Source organism: Mustela nigripes, chromosome 12, assembly GCF_022355385.1.
Source record: "Mustela nigripes isolate SB6536 chromosome 12, MUSNIG.SB6536, whole genome shotgun sequence".
Lineage (NCBI taxonomy): Eukaryota > Metazoa > Chordata > Mammalia > Carnivora > Mustelidae > Mustela > Mustela nigripes.
In genome coordinates this window covers 73,645,396-73,667,576 of record NC_081568.1, presented here as the reverse complement: position 1 = coordinate 73,667,576, position 22,181 = coordinate 73,645,396, and the positions used below count along the sequence as shown (strand labels likewise).

Here is a 22,181-nt window from a genome sequence, read left to right as displayed (position 1 = left end):
AGTCAAACATCACAAAGAAGGGCCATTTGTAAAATGTCTGTAGGCTCCATGGTTTTAGGTAACTAGAATTTCAGGTTTTCGGGCACTAGCTTTAGTGTCATATGGCATCTAACAATGCAAATGAACTGAAACAAGTCTTTTCCAGCATAGTAGGGATTCCTAATGTCTAGACCTGAGATATTGGGTTTTTGGGAAAAAAAAAAAAATATATATATATATATATAAATTATCACTTTTTTAATTTCAATAGGTTCTATGGTATTAGAATCATAATAAACCATGTTACACTAACAATCAGTATAATTAAAGTGGATGATTACCATGCCGAAGCATATTGAAAGAACATTATCAAGCCATTGGACTTATAAATATTACATTGAATACAGTCATAATTAGGGAACTTTTACCTGCAAAAAATCCCTGTAAATTGATCACCTACTGAACCAATACTCTATCTCCCAGATGACATTTCACTCTAGGACTCCTGAATGAGGCCGAATGTGAACATCAATTAACCAGACAGTAGCTACAGGTGAACATCTGCTCTAGAGAAGGAAATTTTCTGGGCTTCAAAAAAGATTTCCCTCTTTGCTCTCTTCTGATTAGTGTACCAGGGTGAGGGGTAGGATTTGGTGCCTAGGTGCAAGTGATAGCTGTGTCCTAGAAGGGACTCATATGAGCTCATTAACAGGGGTCAAAAGACTCACTGGATGGCCCACAGTTTAGTCCTCAAAGACCAAGGTAGCCTTGGGATGGCACACCAGGGCCAAAGAAGATATGGCCAATACTTGCTCCCTAATGGGGTATCTTCTGGATCATTTCAGGCTCACATGGAACAACCACACAACTCAATTATGCACCAGAGCCGCAAGGGAAACCTCAGTAAGTTTTAGAGTAGTATCAAAGAGGCTATGATCTATACACATGCAGCAATGAAAAAGGAATTTTTCAAAGTATGAGGAAAAAGTCCTCTACATCTGGACATTAACCTGTGATTTAAAAATGAAATCCAAAGGGAAGCTGTAAAATATTGATAACTGAATATCAATGAACATACCACCTGTCAAAATTTCTTGGAATATGGCTAAAGCAGAGGGAACTGTAAAGCTTTAATTTACCAACATATAAGAAATAGTGAAAACAAATCATAGAAAAAACAAAACTCAGAAAAATGGACCAAAGAGCAATAGAACATAGTCAACATATGTTTTTTTTTTAATTCTGAACTCTACTGAGACTATTCTTTTTCCAGATGTGAATGGCCTAAGACACCTATCACATGGCTGGGAAAAGTCATGCAGGTCAAAGCATGGTAATACATCAGTGTATTCTACTCTTGTTTATACCACTCCCACGAAATTCCTAAATGGGAATAACTTAATTCAACAGGAGATGTATCTGGTTAAGGAGCCACTCAAATGAAAGAGCAAGAGAACAGGTTGTCTGAGTTCAGTTAGCAGCTTCTGTCCATGATGGAGGATTCTCTCGTTAAACTTTGGCAAAGCATTTTAAAGAGAGACCTGTCCCCACCTACAGATGCCAGTTTAATATGTCTTCTAAATATTTTGTTTCCAGCTAGGAAGAACCCTGAGGAGCCCCTTCATGAAATTTGTTGCCCATGCAGTTTCTTTTACAATCTTTTTGGGATTGCTAGTTGTGAATGCATCAGACCGCTTTGAAGGCGTTAAAAACCTGCCCAACGAAACCTTCACAGACCACCCGAAACAGATCTTCAGAGTGAAAACCACACAATTCTCCTGGACAGAAATGCTCATCATGAAGTGGGTCTTAGGTAAGCACTCTGTCCTTTATTCTCTCCTCCCCTACTAATAATAGGACATAATTAAACTCTGACTTCTGAACCTCTCCATCTCCTTTTGAGCGCACTCTGGCAGTCAAAACGGTGAGCAGATGACCAACAGAGAAGGCAGAGTCAGCTTCTATATATGCTGGTGTATCAGATGCACGAGCCTTTAACAGGAATCCCAATATTGGAAGGAGATGTTTGGAGGAAATTTGCTACGTGCTTTTCATTATACATGTACTGAAAAATGTTTGTAAGGCAGCCTTGCATGGGAAAACATATTTTGATCATTTAACTACAGTCTACTAGAGGCCTTAGGAAATCAAGGTCTACTTCCAGAAAAGAGCATAAAATTGCATAGCTTAAATGATATTTTTTATCACTGAATACTAATGTACAGTAGAATGTAGATGATAAACAGAAATCTAAGAAGCTAGGGGAGCTACACTTTCTCATTATTTGTGTTAATGAACACCATGAAGCTGTGACATTCCTTTTTGTGGTAATGCTCTGTGCTGCGAAGGTCTGCCACTAAAAGTGCCAAGGAAATTTTCCCAATTTCCCCACTGTCCAGCTAAGAAAGAACATCTCTCTTTTATCCACTTTATAAGAACTATTATGAAGAGGAACAAAAAAGACAAACTAAAATGGTAAAAGCTAAAACTGTACAGGCAAAATGGGATACAGGCTTTTCTAAAACTAAAACCTGCAAAACTATTTGGTAGGGAAAAAATCAGACTTGGTGGGAAAAAAAATGAAAAACTGTGTAAGTTAACATTGGTGACACTGCACATAACTAAAACCTGATCAATAGATTATAACATGTACACCAAAAAGATATGAATGTGATGAGAATGTTTTAAACAAAGCAAAACTGAAAAGAGAACTGAAAAATGTTATCTCTGGAGTATCAAGATGTACGCTACTAATTAAACTGCCCTAATGGTACGTACCCCAGATTTTGCTTTCTTCACAAAAATTCAATAATGGTATAATTTTCACTAGGTTTATGTTAATAAACACTGAGCACTGAGTCAAAATGTACACAGGGCCACAGTGTCTGTGCCTTCAAGCAACAAATCACAAAAGAACAAGTACTTGAAAATGGCCCAACCCATGACCCACTGCAGTTAAATGAGAGAGCCTAAGAGAGCCACAATGGTTGAACCATGTGAGAACATCCTAGATGCCCAAGCTGAGAACAAGGGGGCCTATGGTTTCTGAGGTGGGTCTCTAAATAGGAAGAGGGAGATAAGAAGAATGGTTTGATCCAAAGGAAAGAAGCAGGAGAGCATGCTTCCCAAAGGCTTTTCATCAACCAGCCAGTCTCTGACCAGAGGCTCACTTAGGAGAGTCACTGGCACTAAAGTTGTAAGGAGACATTAAAGCCTGTGGCGGAGTGACTTCTGGTGGCCTGACTTTCACAGTTCAGAATCTATCCTAATCCTAACACTGCAGGGGATGGAAAGTTTGTACAGCCCCAAATCCATATGTGAAAACGCTAACCCCAATGTGAGGGTATTAGGAGGTAGGTCCTATGGGGTCATGAGGACAGAATGCTGATGAATGGGATACGTGCCCTTATAGAAGAGCCTTGGGGAGAACTCATGCACACGCGCGTGCGCGCTCTCTCTTTCTCTCTCTCTCTCTCTCTTTCTCTTGGCCATGTGAGGGTACAACAAGCAATCTGTAACCCATAAGAGGGCTCTCACCAGAACCCAAATACGCTGGCATCCTGATGTCAGACCTCCAACCTCCAAAACTGTGAGAAATAAATTTCTCTTGTCTACAAGCCACTCAGCCTGTGGTATTTTATTAGAGCAGCCCAAACTAACTACGACACAGATTAAAACAAAACAGAACACCCATAACTCACATGTTAGGCTTATTGGATAAAAACATAAGAATATTTATGGCCCCATCACTCACCCACCGCATTTCCCCACCCAGCCCCCAGGGAGGAGACTGTGGTGAGTGCAACCACACTTGCCCTGAGTGAGAGAGCTATGCCATGTCCATGGCTCTTACTGAAGCAGACTTCCTCTTGACCCCTATTTCTCTTCCTGGATGTCAGGGCACTGTTCCAGAAGGAAACATTTCTCTCCAGCTGCAGAGGACCCAATGTCTATAGCCTAGTCCCAGTTCCCGCCCATCAAAACACAGCTGAGTTTTTAAGACCCTTACATGAAAAGTAGGGAGGAGGGAAGGGTTTCTCATTGACCTATTTCCTGGTATATTTCGGATGGAAGAAAGATTCTAATTAATTTTTCTTATTTAGGTAAATTTTCAAGCGTTTTATTATGAATCATTTCAAGAAATGTGAAAAAATCAAGAGAAGAGTACAATAAATCCCATGAACCAATCTCTCATGCTCAAAAATTAGCAAGACATGGCTAATTTTTGTGTCATCTATGGTTTCCCCAGTTCCCTTCCCCCAACATGTAGCATTCTAAAGCTAATGTCAGATATCATATTTCACCCATAAACATTTTTATGTGTATCACTAAGATAAGTTATTTTTCTTTTTTCCAATTTTTTTTCTCTCTGTGCTTCAGGTTCATGGAGAATTCTTCTGCATTGTCTGTGATTTTAATCCCTAACCAGTGAACTTTTCCTTTCAGATATTATATTTTTCAATGCTTGAAATTCCATTTGGCCCTCTTTTTACCTTTCATTTCCTTCTTCATGAAGCTTTCATTTTCCTTTAAATCCATAAACATACGGTGCATACTTACAGTAACTGTTATAAAATCCTTAACTCCTAATTCCATCATCTCTGTCATTTCTGGGTTACCTTTCTCTACCTAATCTCTCTCCTGACATGGATCACATGTGTCTCGGTGGGTTAGTCATTTCTGACTGAATGAAAGGCACTTCCTAGGTTATGTTGTTGAACATCCAGACTTTGTTGTCTTCCTTGGAAGAACATTTGGCTTTACTCTGACAAGCTGTTAAATTACCTGCAGATGATTTCAGGGCTTTTCTTTTTTTCCTTTTTTTTTTTTTTTTTTTTTTTATCTGACAGAGAAAGAGAGAGACAGCAAGAGAGGGAACACAAGCAGGAGCAGTGGGAGAGGGATAAGCAGGCTCTCCGCTGAGCAGGGAGCCCCATGCTGAGCGGCTCCATCCCAGGACCCTGAGATCATGACCCCAGCCAAAGGCAGATGCTTAACCAACTGAGCCACTGAGGCGACCCAGCTCAGGGCTTTTCAAGTTTCTTAGAGTGAATCTGGAGAAATTTAACCATAAAGATTGGTTATTCTTGTGTACAGAGACACACATCTGTGGTCTCTACTACATGCCCTGGATAATCAACAAAGAATTTCAATTCTGGATGGTGTGAGCTCAAATCTCTCCACTGTGGGTGAGCTCTGAGAATATTCAGCTTGGGGCTCTCTGGCTGCTGTTTGTGGAGTTTTACTCTGGGTACTTATAACTTAGTGTTTGGGAAATATCCAAAAAGACCCATACATAATTTTCTGGACTTTATTTGTGGTTCTGTTTTTGGTTTGCACAGTACCCTTCTCTCTGAAACTCGACCACACAACATCTGATCACCTCTGCCTTCCTGAACTCTAGTCTTTGTCTTTTTTTTTTTTTAAGATTTTATTTATTTGACAGATAGAGGTCACAAGTGGGCAGAGAGGCAGGCGGGGGTGGGAGGCGGGGAGCAGGCTCCCTGCTGAGCAGAAAGCCGGGTGCAGGGCTCCATCCCAGGACCCTGAGATCATGGCCTGAGCCGAAAGCAAAGGCTTAACCCACTGAGGCACCCAGGCGCTCCCAGTCTCTGTCTCTTTAACTCTGTGGGACTGCCTTTCATGCTTCTGGGATTCCACTCCATGCACTACAGACTGGAATGTGTCTCCATAAAGAAAGACCTGATGTTCAAGTGGCTTATCTTGCTGAAGGAATATCTGTTTTCAGTGCCTGCGGATGGTTTCTTTTTTTCTTTTTCTCTTTTTCAGTTTATTACCCATCATGGCTGGTAATAGAAACCAGAACTTCTTTTCTAAAACAGAACCACAAACGTAAAAGAAAGTTAATGATTTTTTTCATACCCCCAAATTTCTAGTCAGTACTCCATTTCTCTGATTGAAGAGACTAGTTGGATAATGACCTGTGTAGCTTGCTTTCTCTCTTCCTTCAGGTCTCTGTTCAAAGTTTACCTTCTCAAAAGAGCTCAACAGTAGGAACATGCATTCCCATCTCCCTACTCTGACAAGATGAAATCTGATCAGAGACCTAAAAGAAGAGAGGAAGAAAGCTTTGTACACATGTGGGTGAAAAGCATTCCAGACAGAAGGATCAGTATGTGATAAAGGCTTGGATTCAGGAAAACTGGTGAGGCTGGAGTGTAGTGAAAGAGGAGAACAGAGATGAACTCAGAGGGACAGGCAGAGCTGGATCACACAAGGCCTTTCAGGCCATGGTACACAATTTTTATTTTATTCTGACTGTGATAAGAAACCACTGGAAGGTTCTGAGCACAGAAGTGACATCCTATGACTGAAGTTGTTAATGACTTGCTGGCTGCTATGTACAAGGCAGAGAAGTCAGGAACAAGAACAGAAGCAAGGAGAGCCGTCAGGAGGCCACTGCACTAATGTACATAGGAAATGGTTTGCTTTGAGGAGGTGGTACATCGTGATTTACATTCTGTAAAATCAATAATATTTACTATCAGACTTGGTGTAGGGTGAGAGAGAGAGAGAGAGAGAGAGAGCAGTCAAGGAAAATTCCATGTGTTTTAGCTCAAGTGATGGTATGCTAGAGTCTTTCACAGCAACAGAAAAGACCCGGGGAGGAGCAGTTCAGAGAGGAAGGAGAGGAAATCAAGAGTTCTGTTTGACACCTATTAGATGTCCAAGTGGAAATGTCAAGCAGCACTTGGATATGCATGTCTGAAGTCCATAAGCACATAAGGAGAGGCTGGGGCTGAAGACAAGTATGAGAATGACAGCGTACTTAACGTAAATTAAGTGTGCAATCACCCCAACTGCGAATATGGTCAGACAAACTGAGGACCAAGTCCTGAAGCACAAGGATACTTAAGGATGGAAAGATGAGAAGTCTCCAGTGAAGATTAGATAAGACAAGAGCCAAGAGAGTGGTGTTGAAGGCAATCAAAGTAACTGGGTCGAGAACCAGGAAGTGACGACTTCCAACGAATGCTGACAGATCAACTTACATGAGGCCTAAGACCTCACCACTGAATCTGGAAGCTAAGTTCCTGAGTAGCCACAGGGGACGAGATCCAGGACACTGGTGGAGGACCTGGACTTAGCAGGACTGTGGACTCTCACCCACTGTACCGGGAGGAAAGCTGGAGGGGAGGCCACAGAGCAGGGGGCTTGCCAGATACAGTGGGGGAGCAACGTGGAAGTTTTTGGATATTTCTTTTACTCTCTCAATTCTTTTCTCAACATATATTTTCTAGTTATTAGGCATTATACTAAACATCAGGCACTGTGCCAGATACTGGGGAAACAGCTGTAAAATACAATTAACATTATCTTATCCCTGAATACATTCTGGAGCTCTTTACTTACTACAGGGTAATACTAATCTTTGAGAGAAAGCTCTCAAACACTGTGTGCGCTACTGGCATGCCCTGAAGTCTACAGTCTGATCTACCCTCTGCTCAGACATGGAGGGGCTTTAAGTGGCATGAGGCCCCTACTGACAGAATTTTCAAATTCTACTCTGCCAGGCAGACCCTGATCAGCTGGATACAGAGTAGCACAATCTCTTCTCCCAGAATGTATCATACTCATAAATGAGGGACTATAGACAGATTGATTATAAGAACACTACTACTCCCTCTCTACCAGAAGCTGCCCTAGGGCTGAAAAGAACCTCAGGACCCTTGCACGTCCAACCTGCTCCCTTCATGGATGACCTTGGCCACAAAAAGGTGAACGGCCTTCTCTGGGTGGCCTGCTTCTGTCTTCCCCATCACCAGGCCTCAGTACATTCTCAGGCCAGGAGCTAGAGTGATCCATTTAAAAATTCAATCAGGTTTGTCCCTCTTTGCCTCAAAACTCTTTTGTGGCTTCCCATCTCTCTCAGAGTGACACCGATGCCCTTATAATGGCCTACAATGCCCTCCACCTCTCCACACCATCTCTGTGACTTCAAGTCCCACCACTTCCCACCTCACAGCCCACTGGCTTTCCTGCTGCACACTGTTTCTACCTCAGAGCCTCTGCGGGGGCTGTCCCCTCTGCCTGAGTGTTCTTCCCACAGTGCATGGCTCATTTCCTCACCTCCTCAGGTCCCTGCTCAAAAAATCTTCAAAGTGAGGTGTTTTTAAACCAACCTATTTAAAGCCACAAGTTCCTCCACCCTGACTGTCCTATTCCCCAGGCTCCTTTTCTTCCTAACAGCTAACACTGCTAAGCAAACTATGTGCTTTCTTTTGTTACTTCCTGTCTCTATTAATATTAACATTTCTGTAATCATATAAATTTGTAGTTGACTCTTCATATTTTGTTATCCCTCTCTCCATCTAGCCATGTGGTTTTCCCAATGACCACTTCCAACAGCCACATCGTGTGACAATACTCTAACTTATTTCCCCAAGCCTCTCCTCATACTAGGCATGTAGGTTGTTTCTCTTCTACTGTACAGTTCTGTGTAAAGGTCAAACTCACTTAGAAATATATTCTTCCTTTACTCCAAATGCTTTAATTGATTACCTACAGAATTTATGGAAAATCCTAGATTGTCAATCCAAGAGATTCAAGGATGGGGGTAGCAGGGCACAAGGAGGTTGAGAAGACAAACCCAGAGACAGAAGAAAAGCCAGGACACAGTATTAAGGAAAGGAAAAGAACAGTACAAGAGGAAGGAGGGATAAATTTGCTAGTAGATTTGTTACGCTCTGTAAGTGCTGTCAAATGAGCTGCATTGGGAGGACTCTGGAAACCAGGGACCATCACTCCTTGCAGCCTAGAGAACCTCCAGGATCAGTTCATACCACAGGAACCTCTTTCTTGACTATATCAGCAGCAACTCTGGGGTAGTTTTAAGAGCTTATAATAGGGAGACTGTGGCCCCAGAGACACTCATCAGAGGATGATGTAACATGAGTAGTTCCCAGAAAGCCATCAGGCTTGGAGGGCAGGAAGTCTCTGCACAATGCATGCCATTTCTCCATCTAGAAACAGACTCACATCTGAAGACACATTCTGTACCGCTCTTAGAACGCGGCAGTGTTTTCTTAAACGGTCTTCCCGGTATTGCCAGTGGAGTGGAGATGTGAATGCCCAGGGAATAGGAAAATACACTTAAAAGGCTACAGAGTACTTGTGACTGGGTGTCAGGAAACCCAGTCCTGGGTCCCTTCGTGGCCCTGCCTGCCTGATTTTCAGTTTTTACATGTGTAAAATGTGAGGCTCAAGGTCTCCCTCACCCAACCCACCCAGGGTTATAAACTCTTCAAGGGAGGTGCTAAGTCTTAGCTCCAGGATCACACAATGAAGTTTGGGAAGACTAAACTTATAAAAGCCTATGGGCTGGGTTCCTCACCTAATTCATTCTTTTGATTATTTCCTCACTTTGTCAGATCCATTTTCAAGCAGACGATTCCAGTCAACTTTCCAAAGTTTCTCCCTACAAGTGAGACTAGGCATCTGCTCTGCTTATCACCTTTAGGGACTGTCCAGCCGCTCCAAGTGAAGCCCAGTCTCCCCCTCATGGCCTGTACGAAAGCTACTGAGGGTCTACTGGGCCTTCACTAACCTTCTCTGCTAACAATCTCCAGGCCCACACCCTGAATCTTGAGCCACACTCAACCTCTTCAAGTCCCCTGGAAGAGCCCATCCTCCCACACTTCCGCAGCCACTATCTGGAACACTTGGCCAGCCCCTCCGTCACCTGGCTAGCCCCTGCTACCTCACACCAAGTGTCCCCTCCTCCAAGAATTCACTCCGTCAGTGAACAAATACAAGTGGTTCCAGGAACTCTGCTGACGCTCATGATTATAACACTGACTGCTCTGATCGCTGCCTCTCCACAAACAATCCCCAGGCATTTTCATTACAGCATCTGTCACCCAGAAACATTCATGATGGCTTGTGATGCATCTGTCTCCAGAGATAGACTGGTCTTGGTCGTGGTGTCCCCAGAACAGTGGCTGGCTCTGGGTCAGCACTCAACAGTGTCTATTAAGTGGGTGGATGATTTCCCAGCCAGGAAGAGTACGCTTGTGCCCAGCAGAGGGCATGGTAGGTGACAGCCCAGTGGAGAGCAAGGGCCCTGCAGTGCCTGTGTGCCTTTGAACAACGTACTTGCCATCTTGGTACACAAGCCTTTTCACCTGTAAGGCGGAGCTGATTACAGTTTAACCAGCTATCAGACCATGAGAAAGGTTTGCTGTTGCTCGAGTGCTCAGCACAGTGCCTTGCTAAGTACTAAAATGAAAGAAGAGAAAGAGGGAGAGCTTTGTTCAGAAATGCTTTAATCTATTAATATCATTTTCCTGCCTGGAAAACAACTGAATCCCAAATATGTATGAGGCCCAGAATTGTCACAAATGACCTGCCACTGAGACAATATTTGGATGTCACAGCTTGAGGGCATATTCTCCCTCCTGTAAGTTCACAGAACACCTCCTTTTGGCCCAATAATGAGAGGCTGACCTGAAAGGACCCACAGGCCTCCCAGGAGGTGGTCTCTGAAGTCTGCTCTGCTGAGGACCTGGGGACAGAGCAGAGGATGCCTTGGGGTCAGGACCACTTACAGAATGTGCATAGTTAAGGCTCACAGGATTCTGAGGAGAGATCCCTGCAGAACAGCATCTGAAGCTGGGATGGGCGTGAGCCACCTTTTGAGCTGACAAACTTCATCTCTGCAGCCCTTATTCAGAACCCCCCCAAAAGAAGCTACTCCTTTCCCCCAAGGCTTCCCAGCCCATTCCACTGTCAGCCACCCGCACTAATTATCAGTGACCTTGTCCTCTGGACTCCAGGGCATCCCAGAGTGAAGGGGATTTTGCCTGAAAGAGGCTCCAGTGCCAAGCATCCTTACACCTGAATCCCTGGGCTCGAAACACTCCTCTGACTGACAAGCTGGAGGCAAGAGACCATCATATTCAGCATGGATAGAAATGGCTGAACCATCCTCACCCCGTTAGAAGCAAGGGGCCTAATTTCACTCACTAAAGTACTTAATTTCACGTTTCTTTTTTTCATTAAGCATTCCTGCTGTTCAAACCCTTGGGCCCATGCTACTTTTACTCACAGCCTTAGAATAATTTAAATTAGCTTGGTTGAGTTAATATTTAAATCTACTAAAACTGACAAGGGCATTTGACTATGGAGGAAATGATTTGCAATGCCCAATGAGGAGCTACTTATCCTGGTCAAAAAAGTCCGTTTTCTATAAACAATTTGCATTTCAGATTCATAGAGATTTTGGTACTTGAAATAACCCCAAAACTCCAAGAAAATCAAGGGATTTTTTTTAAAGTCACACACCCAGGAAGTGGCCAAAGCCAGAACCTGAACCCAGGGCTTCCTGAATTCAGGCCAGTGACAGCCCTAAGTGATAGCCTGCAGCTGTGCTAGTACCCAGCTGAAAGCACTTCCACTGAGACATCAGGAATTTTAATCTGAGGGTAGCCAAGAGCAATAAACATTACTTCTTCCAGCCCATAATGGTTTTTCTAAAAACATTCCTAAAATATCTATTCGAACTGGCACAATTGAAAGTAATTTCAGTGTTAAGAAAATTATTACTTCACTGAATTACCATACAAATTTTAAAATGGTAAGCTTGAGAAGGGTGTTTTGTAAAGGAAAAAAAAAAAAAAAGCAAGGTGGGTACTGGGGCTGTCTTGTAAACAGACCTGCAATGTTTTGGGATATTTCCTACTGCGCAGCCTCTGATGTGATACAGACATGCAAATCTTAGAAGCTATTTCAAATAAACAAAGCCACAACCCCTCTGAACAGACGCTCTCAAATTACTTTTCTCCTTAGAGACACATTTTGTTTCAATTCCTCCTATGTAACAAACTACTTTCACCAAAAAAAGGGAAAACTCTGATTCAAACTGTCCCAGGGCAGAGGAGACACAATCCAGTGTGGCCAAATGGGGGCCTGTGACCAAGTCAGCCATGCTTCTCTGCCCATGACCATTTGTCTGCTCCCAGTATCATCCTCGACTCCAGGCTTTGTAGGCAGTGAAGTCCTCAAAGGCCACTGTATTATAATGTGGTCAGTTGCCAGCGTGCTTGTGTTTGAAGTCTGGAAGAGCACCAGCAAATGGCTGGGGTGGAACTGTTGGGGGACTATTGGGGAGAGCTGCTCTGCTGAACTCCAGGACATACGGACACAGACAGAGATCACAGGAATATGTGACAGCCCAGCTCTGCAGTCTGGACTTTATCTTAGGGTTGAGGAGTATACTGCAGGGGGACGTGACCATGATCCAACGTGTGCTTGAGGAGTAAGGAGAAAAGAAGTGAAAACTGAGTGGACAGGATGGATCTGGGAGCCCACCAGAGGAGGATCTGCAGAATGGCAGTGATCCAATGGGGACAGTCTGAGGAGTCAGGACTGCAAGACAGGGGGTAGTGGGCCATGGGGGGACTAAGAGTTAGGGAGGGATGAGGAGGCCAACTTAGGGTATACTGTATTTCTGGCACTGGCAGGACATCCTCTTACAGCAGTCTCTGTATAGTGGAAATTTAGTTTCCAAGCACTTAAGAAAAATCAGAATTTATTTCCCTGAAGGACATCTGCAAGGAAATGAAAGACAAAGATGCAACCGTGGACACCCTTACTCAAGGACAGAAGGGAAAACAAGAATGGTCAAAGCCTTGGAAAGCAGCAGCTTTTAAGGGATGGGGGTGGGGGCGAAGGTTGAGGGTGGAGGATGAGTAACAAAGGAGGATGAGGAGGGCCAGTGAGGGAGGCAGAGGATGGGGAAAGGCAAGCCCTCATGTCTGATGCACAGGAGCCAAGGAAGTGCCCAAAGAGGCAGGCAGTGTTAACCTCTGGGGAGTGAGTAGTCACTTAGCCAACCTCTTACTACATTAACTTCCTAAGTATGCAGGCACAGCATGGCTGGTTCTTCATCAAAACTTTCCCAGGTTTGAGTAGCTATAGAAACTGTTTACTATCGTTTACAAAATATTCAAGTTTTTTCTACACATCACTGGCCTTGAATCCAATTGTATTTCCTGAAGAGACAGAATAATAAGAGTGGTCAAGAGGACAGACTTCAGGGGCAGACCTTCCAGATTCAAAACTCCAGATCTGCCTTCTGCCTGGGCACAGTCCAGCTCTCTGTACCTAATGAAACAGTAAAGCCATAAAACCGAGATAATAGATGTACTTCCTGTGTTTTCTGCCAAGATTCAGTGGAGTTAATACATTCATACACCAAAGAGTGCCTAGCACATAGGAAGGGCTCAAAATGCTATAGAGTTATTAAGTTTTAATAACCTAAATCATTTCATTTTTAATAATTAAGAGAATAGCAATATAGTGCAAATCTACATAAGCCACATATCTAACTTTCCAGCAGCCTTACAATAAAAATGGTGAAATTACTATTTTATTTAACCCAATTTATCTAAAATATTGTCACTTCAACATGTGATTGATATAAAAAAAACTGAGATATTTTACTTTTTTTTTTTTAAGTCCGTGATACCTAGTATTTGGTATGTTACACTTACACAGCGCCTCTCATTCAAATGGCCACATTTCAAGGGCTCCATGTCCACATGTGACTAGTGGCCACCAAACTGGCAGTGCAAGTACAGATGGATACATACCCAACTGTCACTCTAGGTCACCTCTCATGGCGGGCTTAGAGGTGTGGTGGGGCAACGAGCAACATTTTGTTTACATGCCTTTACATTATTCAATAAGTAGCAATTAAGGCCCATCTAGGACTGAAGGTATCTAAAATCCAAGAAGTTACTTTAAAAACTAAAGAAACAACAACTCAAAATAAATGCTCACTGAAACAATCACAGAAACATATCAAGTGCTCCAATGTGGGAGTTAGGAGAACGGGGTTCCAGGTCTTCAGTAGGACCTGCAGAAAGCCCTTTCCCACCGCCCCCGCCCCCGGACCTCAGTTTCCTCGCCTTTCATTTAGAACGGGAGGAGTCCTTAAAACCCTCTCAGTTCTTAAAATGCACAAATACAGGCCCCTCTGTTTCTCCTGTATTACCTCCAAGAACCTAAGAGAGGATGAGAAAGAACTCTCTCCTCACCTCTGGAGATGGTTTACCTGTAAGCAGAGGGCAGGTGACACGTATTCAGGCGGCCTGAGAACTGTCCGTTGTTAAATCTGCCCTTGAAGAAGACACGTGTCCGCGCGCGGCTGGCTACGAGCGCGCTCAGTTCTCAGGAGCTCCCACGTCCATTCGTACCCTGGTTCCCTCCGTGCCGCGCTATGGTCACAAACGCCCAGGGAACTGGTAAACGAGCCTGAGCTTCTCACTCTCCCGCAGGAATGATTTGGTCCGAATGCAAGGAAATCTGGGAGGAGGGGCCGCGCGAGTACGTGCTGCACCTGTGGAACCTGCTGGATTTCGGGATGCTGTCCATCTTCGTGGCGTCCTTCACCGCCAGGTTCATGGCCTTCCTGAAGGCCAGCGAGGCCCAGCTGTATGTGGACCAGCACGTGCAGGACGACACGCTGCACAATGTCTCACTTCCGCCGGAAGTGGCCTACTTCACTTACGGTGAGTCAAACGAAGGGCGCTGCTCCATCACGTCCCGCCCCGCCCTCCGCCCTCCTGGGGCGTGGCCACGGGCCCGTGGCACCACTCCACCTGCAGATCCCTTTCCAAAGAGGTCCTGCTCTGGGCAGCACAGACAGCTTCATAAAGCGTGGAATTAAGGACTCTAAGAAATTAATTTTTTGTATGTGTTAAGAAGGATGGATTTGTTTTGGAAAGGTTCTTAGAACGTTTCTGGGAGTTTTTTTGTTTTTTAAATAAAGATCTCTTTTTATAATAGATTTTATTTATTTATAAGAGAGAGAGAGGGCACAAGCAGGGGTAATGGCAGGCAGAGGGTAAAATAGGCTCCCCGCTGAGCAAGGAGTCTGATGTGGGACTCGATCCCAGGACCCTGGGATCATGACCTGAGCCGAAGGCAGATGTTTAATTGACTGAGCCACCCAGGTATCCCCAAAGATCTCATTTCTGATGTGAATCCAGGAGCACTAGGAGGAAATGTAGAGATGAAAGAAATGTCCTTCTATACTGGATTCCTGCATTTTGTGCAAAGATGGGCCCTGATTCTCACACTCAAAAGTTCTTTTCTCATGGCCAAATTAGTTTTTTGGAGATACATTAATTCTTTCAAACCACAAGACCATACAGTATGAGGTAGTAGATTGAAATTTTAGGAAGAGTAAGAGTTGTAGCATCCATTTATTAAGGACTTACTAGATGCCAGGAACTGTATAGACATACACCATAAACTCCAGTCCTTACAAACAGCTCACAAAAAGGGGTCTTTTCTGTCCCTATTTTACAGATGATGAATGGGTTTCCATGGCAGCGCTCGCAATGTTCTCAGAAATATGGGAATGCCTTGGGTAGCAAGGGATCCTGGCCCAACATGAATTGAAAACCATGCAGAATGGCACAGTGCTTATGTCCCCAGGCTTTGGAGTCACACCTGGATTCAAACCCTACTTCTATAGCCTACCCTGAGTTTGCCTAACTTTTTGGAGCCTTTATTTTCTCGCACATAAAACCAGGATAATACCCTGGTTCTTTTACAGATTAAATAAGATAGTGCATATGAATTTTGCACCGTGCTCTGAAAATATTAAGTGTTCACTAAATGGTAACATTTATCATCAATACTGCCTATTGGTTCATTTTCCTGCTCTAGCATTGTACTTTCTGTTCTAAAAGGGAAAGAGAAGTGGGAAGAAGATACAGATCTCTTTTATTGTTACCAGTAAACTAGCTGGACACTTACTAGGCATTTATTAACAACCGCTGCTCCATCGTGAAGGGTTTGAGTGTCAAAAGTCCCTGTTAGATGGCTCCAGGAGTCACGTGGCTCCTGTGACGTCAGAATGTTCATGGTCAGGTGAAGTCGTGAGCTGCCGAGGACTGGCCATTTAACACAGTAGTTGAGTGCTATCCATATTCTATATAGATCATGTCACATGTAAATGTGGTAGGGACACAGCTCCTGAGAAACGAGGAATCTTCTAGTATTACAAACCATTCACTCTTTTTTCGTTGGTTTAGCAAATACAGATTTGTTAAAGGCCAAATGGATTTGTGTATTTTCACCTCTGAGCGGTTCAGGGTTCATTAATGAAGAGATGAGAGAATCTTGATACTAAATTGGATAATTTTCTTAATGCCCTGATTCGGCCTGCAGTCACTTGTGACTTCTGTTCCTATTAAGGATTGTGTTAAAGTCTCCCCAACTGCAAAGTACTGCACATTGTTGCCCTTGCTTTGAGGTTCACCCTATGCCCTTGGAAATCTTTTGGCTCAGAGCTGTGGCTTGTGTTGCAGTTGCGGGACAAGAGCGCCCCCTAGTGGTCATCCAGGCCGTGGTGCCTTCCAACCTCTATAGCTCCCAGGCAGATTCCAGTTTTCCAGGTTGGGATAGGGCAATATTTCTCATGGAAAAAGCGCCAAAAAGAAGAAAATCCCTTCGTCTGAATCATCATACTGCTCTTTGCTTTTACACCCATCGTAACTCTGACAAACCAGTCCAAGTAGAACAGTTTTTCACTAGAAGTCCTGGCCTGGCCACCAGGGTCCAAGAACAGCTAATCTATCTTACTAGATAATAGAAGTGGTTTTATTATGACAGCTGAGGTTTAACATGGTAAGTTATAGGAGGGGGGAAAAAAGAAATTCCTTTTTGGTGTCTCTTTGCAGAAGCCAATTCTTATTTCATATTACCCAAATGTGTTATTTATCTCCTGGGAGGGTGACAGATATATTGGAAAAACGTAATTTGTTCTCCTTACTTGTCTTTCCTAGACTTCTGAGTTATGATCCTGATGAGAACATAGAGTCTATAATTTTATTGTATTTCCAAATGTAATTTAGAACACACTACATGAAACCTTGTAGCAAAGAGAGGCCTGGCTTCCCTTACTAAAGGTTTCTTGCTGCTCTTTATTATTATAATTGTTTAACACAGTCTAGTCTTGAAAATAAAGGATAAAATCCCTCCTCCATCTCCCTAGGGGTGTCAAGAATTGCTATGTCATCTCCTTGCTATCTGCATTTACCTGGCTTTGAAAAGGACCCCATACCCCTAATCCAATCTTGAAAATGGCAATATTAAGATCTACTCTACAGGACTGTCGCTAGAATTACAGCTAATGTACGTGTAAGGGCTAATTTCAGTTTCTCGATGTTTCTCAATTTAAGTTTCACTTAGCATTTCTCAACAGGGAGACTCTTGGCTTTTTCACAGAGGAGTTTTCATGGTATGGGTCTGTCCGGAGCATTGCAGGGTATTAGCATCTCAGTAATATTCCTGCCCCGGCACTGTGACAACAGCAGATACCCACATTCAGACCCCAAGGATAAAGATGGTGCCCTCACCAGAGAACCCCTATGTGTCCTGACACGTAGCAGGAGCCCTACTAGTGATGGATGCCATTCCTGGTGCCATAGGAACACTTACTTCACAGCTTTGTTCTGCTGCAGAAATACACTCCAGGCAGATCAGACCCTCCCCAGAGGTGCCAAGCAGAAACTCCACAGCCCAAGACAGGTCCCAAGACTCTTGCCATCTGGAACAGGGCTGGCAAACCTGGATGACTGGTCACCATATTGGAGACCTTCGCTCAAACCCAGAGCAACACTTTCAGACACCGCTGCCTGAGAAACAAAACCCTAGAGCATTTTCTCAGGGAAGACCCTTCAGATTCCTGGCCCCATGTGGGCTCGTGTGTTTTGATTTGTGGCCCATCCAAACCTGTGGTATTTCAGTCAGGCATGTGACAAACATTTAGCAACACCTGCTGTGTGCCAGAGCCTATGCTAAGCACCTTACGTACAAGGTCGTATTTCATCCTCACGACAGCTCTGTGAGATTAATGATATTATCCCCAGTTTACAAATGGAGAAAATCCAGTTCTAAAAGGTTAATTGACTTGGTTGTGATCATACAGCCAATGAGTAAAAAGGCCACTGTCAAGCCCGGGTCTGCCCGACTCTGAGTCCATGCTCCTCCCCACTGCTTCCCCATGATGCTTCCGCAGGGGATGGGGCAGCCTCTGCTGGTGGAGCCCAAACATGGGCAAGGAGGACAGAGTAGTGAGCAGCATGGAAAGTTCCATGACAAAGGGTGCACACAGGATACTGCAGGAGCAAAGAGAGGAATGGGGAGCCTGTCCCCAATTGTGGGAGTCACAGAAGGCTTCCTAAGAGAGCTGACACCTGACCCAAGTCTTAAAGCATGAGTGGGAATGAAGTGGCCTTGAAGTGAGGGAAGGGTGTTCCCAGCAGACGGGCCAACATATTCGCAGAGGGAGGGTGATCCCAGTGTATTGGGATCAACTTAGAGACAAGGGCAGGAAAGGCCACAATGAGGTCAGACACCTCGAAAGATGTCTAACTGCTTTCTCTGCCAGAGACAAGTCAGCACAGCAGAACTGTCGCCCCAGTGAGTAACCCAGCTTGTTTTCTTTCAGCCAGGGACAAGTGGTGGCCTTCAGACCCTCAGATCATATCAGAAGGGCTGTATGCAATTGCTGTCGTGCTCAGCTTCTCTCGAATAGCGTACATCCTGCCAGCCAACGAAAGTTTCGGACCCCTGCAGATCTCCCTGGGGAGGACCGTGAAAGATATCTTCAAGTTCATGGTCATTTTCATCATGGTATTTGTGGCCTTCATGATTGGGATGTTCAATCTCTACTCCTACTACCGAGGTGCAAAGTACAACCCAGCCTTTACAACGTGAGTACCCCCAGGGCTCTCCTCAGAGGGTCTTCCTGGGCTCCCCAGGAATCCTTCGGAGTCTTTGGCAGGTGGCTTCTTATAGAGATTCATGTTTCCTTGGTATTTCTACAAGTTCAGGCAACTTCCTTTAAGGGTGGCTTAGAGTTCAGGTGCTGGACTTGAAAGAATCCAACTTTTAAGCTGTATTAGATCTTCAATTCTTTTGCCACTTAGATGCTGTGCAGCCATGAGCAAGTTCCTTAACTTCTCTGAGCTTTCATTTACTTATCTTTAAAATAGGGATAAAAATAATATCTGCTTAATGGGGATAGTATGAATATGCAGGGAATGATACAGTGGCCACATGGTATGCTTTCAATACGCGGAAGGAATTATTATTAATTACTATTATCACTGCGTTCACCTGTGCTACCTAGAAAACAGAGCCCTGAGCAACTGTCACACACCGACACTTTACTGGAGAAAGGCAGCTGCAATCCAAATGCAGTAAGACTGAAGGAGAAAGGAAAGTGAAGTGGAGGAGGAGCGCGAGCGGATGAGGGTGCTGACCAGCCACCATCTATCAGGATGCACAACTTGGTCATGACACACTCTCTGGGGAGATTATACAGAAACACCGCATCTCCAAATAGCCCATCAGAATGAGAAATAGACAATTTATCAGCCAGAGCCTTCCCATCTGCTGTCTTCCATTAATCAGACTCGCTCCAGAGGACATGAACTCCCCTACCCCTCCAGGGCAGCCCTGGGGAAGCCAGAGCCACATAGTGTGAGAGGGAGGCATGCGGGTGTGCGCAGGTCAGCAGCTCTGAATGCCCAGCTGGGCAAGCCGGCTCCAGGGCGTGGGCACTGAGCAAGTCCGGCAGCGTCACGGGGTTCAGCGCAGAGGGGAAGGGTTGGGCAGGGAGACAAGAGGCACGTGCACAAGCCTGAAGCAAGGCACTGTCGAGCCAACGGACCTTAGGGTCCAGAAGTAGCTGCCACACGCTGAGCAAGACAGGTGCCATAGCCTCCCACGTGGAGATGGTACTGAGTCCCCGGAGCCTGTGTCCATGCAGACCCAGGGCTCCTCCGAGGTGTGGGGGATGCCACGCGGTGTCCTAGAGGACCATCAGTGGCACTGAGCAGTGGTCTAGGAGCAGAGTCAGGCAGACCTGAGCTTCCATCCTGACACAGGTGTTTACTGGCTGATGACCTTATGCCAGGCCAGCTGATTTATCCGTGCCTCTCTGTCCTCACCTGTAAAATGGAAATGACTCCCTGCCTTGTTCATAAATGCCCTTAGGAATAAAGAAGGGGTTATGTAAGGGCTAGTGTGCTATTTCCAGCCTAGGTCCTTCCCCGGCCTGCCCAGGCTCAGAACTCCTCCCTGCCTTCTTCAAGGTGCCACCCAGAATCTTGAGAGAAGGACAGTCACATCTCCAGACACGTGACTCCAGCTGGGACCTGCAGGGTTAGCACTCCTGACCTGGGGCCCCAGGAGCCCTGAGGAGGCCTGGGATTTGTTTCTTAACAGGTATAAATGGCTGAGCCCAGCTACACAGGTTTCCTGAGCAATTCCCAGCTCACTAAATTCTTCAGGAATGTGAATGACAGAAGGAACAGAAGAAACAAAGCCAGGTTCAAGGTGGTAGGGTCAGCGTTGGACTGGGAATCTGACCATGTGAACTTGGGCTCCATCTCTCTTGGCCTGGGTGTTCTGTGCTCTCTCTCTCCCTGCTCCTCACAGGGAGCCTGCCCTACAGGCCCAGAGCTGCTCAGAACATCAGTGTCAGGACACAGGAGAGAATGAAAAGGGTCACGATTTAAGGGCAGGGCTGACCTGGCCATAATTCTCAGCTGGATATAGCTGACCTATACAGTGTAGCTTTGGGATCAGGAAAAGCCATGGGGGGAGCACCTGGGGGGCTCAGTTAAGTATCTGCCTTATATATGAGTTAAGTATCAGTTGTTAAGTATCTGCCTTCAGCTCAGGTCATGATCCCAAGGTCCTGGGATCCAGCCCTGCATCAGCCTCCCTGCTCAGCGGGAAGCCTGCTTTTTCTTCTCCCACTCCCCCTGCTTATGTTCCCTCTCTCGTTGTCTCTCTCTGTCAGATAAATAAATAAAGTATTTAAATTAAAAAAAAGAAAGAAAGAAAGAAAAAGAAAAAGCCAGGGGGAAAGAGGAAAGTGGAAGACAGGGGCAATACAGTTGGCTTGTCCCAAGTCCTGGGAACCACATGGAGACCTTCCAGACAGAAGGGACCCAACCAAAGAGGACCCAGGTGCCCCAGGATGGGGAAGGAATGAAAAGATATGGGGGCAGTGAGTACGGTAGAGAAAGGATGAGATATTTATGGCCTTGGCAGTTCCTAAAATGGGACGTGCAGCAGCAAGACGGTGTGATTGAACAGGGAAACAGTCAATAGAGCAGCGAGGTGTGGAGGAAAGAATGGATTTTTGTAAATGTCATCTTTTACCTTTTGACTGCTCCCTGGAGCAGGTCCCCCTAAGAGATCTTTCATCAGCAGAAAGCCATGTTAGGGTAAATGAGATGTATGCTCTAGGGGACTCAGAACTATTCTGCATGCCAGCTACGCTGATGATAAAATCGAATGACCCCCCCACCCCCACCTCAGGAGAACATTTGCTTCAGAGTAACCCATCTCCAGGCTGCCCTGCCGAGCTTGGGATTTTCCCTCTGGCCTTCCTACGGGGGAAGGGGGCTTCTCTCCTGTGGAATTTTGAGCTTGTAGGGTAAGATGGGTACCCTGTCTGTTTCTACAGAGTCAGAAGACTCAGTCCTCCAGAAGGGAAATTTGGGCTAGAGCACATGGCAGGTATCTTCCCCTCAACCCCACACTTGTCATGTTGAAGGGCAGCTGGGGTCCTAAAGGCTGTTCCAGAGGACCCTTCGAAAGTCAGCTGTTAGGCTAAGAGACTGCTGTCCCTGATGACCCCTGCTCACCCAGGAGCAGTACAGTCCCCGTTCAGATCGCAGAAGCCAGTCCCACCTGAATCCCACCAAGTTACAGTGTTATCCCGAAAGAGAGGGGTGGGGACATTCTGGGACCAATGGAAAGAGAGGAAAAGTCTCTCTACCAACAACAGACCCTTAGCCCTCAGCCCAGCCCAGCTCCGACCCCCAACATGTTCTAGTTCTTCCCTCCCCAACCCAAATTCCCATTCCCTCCATCCAACAGACCAGTGAGAGGATTAGAAGAAAACAGACAGCTTGAACTAATTCTGCGCAGGTATAAACAAACACATGGATGAACAGCCTTAACTGAGATCAGGGGTTCTCCAATCACACCAGACTCATCTGGGAAAATGGCTAAACTGGGGACGTCCCAGGCCTGACCCTCTAGAGAGTCTAATTGCAATAATTAGGGTAGGGCCCGGAAGTCTGGATGAATAAGCCACTTGGGGAGCTCAGCGAAGAGCTAGACAGTGACCTAGACTGACG

General features: G+C 45.2%; 1 protein-coding gene across 2 annotated transcripts in view; it reads left to right on the top strand.

Moving 5' to 3' along the window:
* Window positions 1-22,181, top strand: part of TRPC7 (transient receptor potential cation channel subfamily C member 7) — a 145,340-nt gene that overhangs the window by 95,900 nt on the left and 27,259 nt on the right. For both annotated transcript variants that reach the window (XM_059416603.1, XM_059416602.1), the window contains 3 exons: window positions 1,576-1,792; window positions 14,280-14,513; window positions 18,467-18,731. In XM_059416603.1, the coding sequence (XP_059272586.1) occupies window positions 1,576-1,792; window positions 14,280-14,513; window positions 18,467-18,731 (716 nt within the window). The remainder of the gene's footprint in view (window positions 1-1,575; window positions 1,793-14,279; window positions 14,514-18,466; window positions 18,732-22,181) is intronic.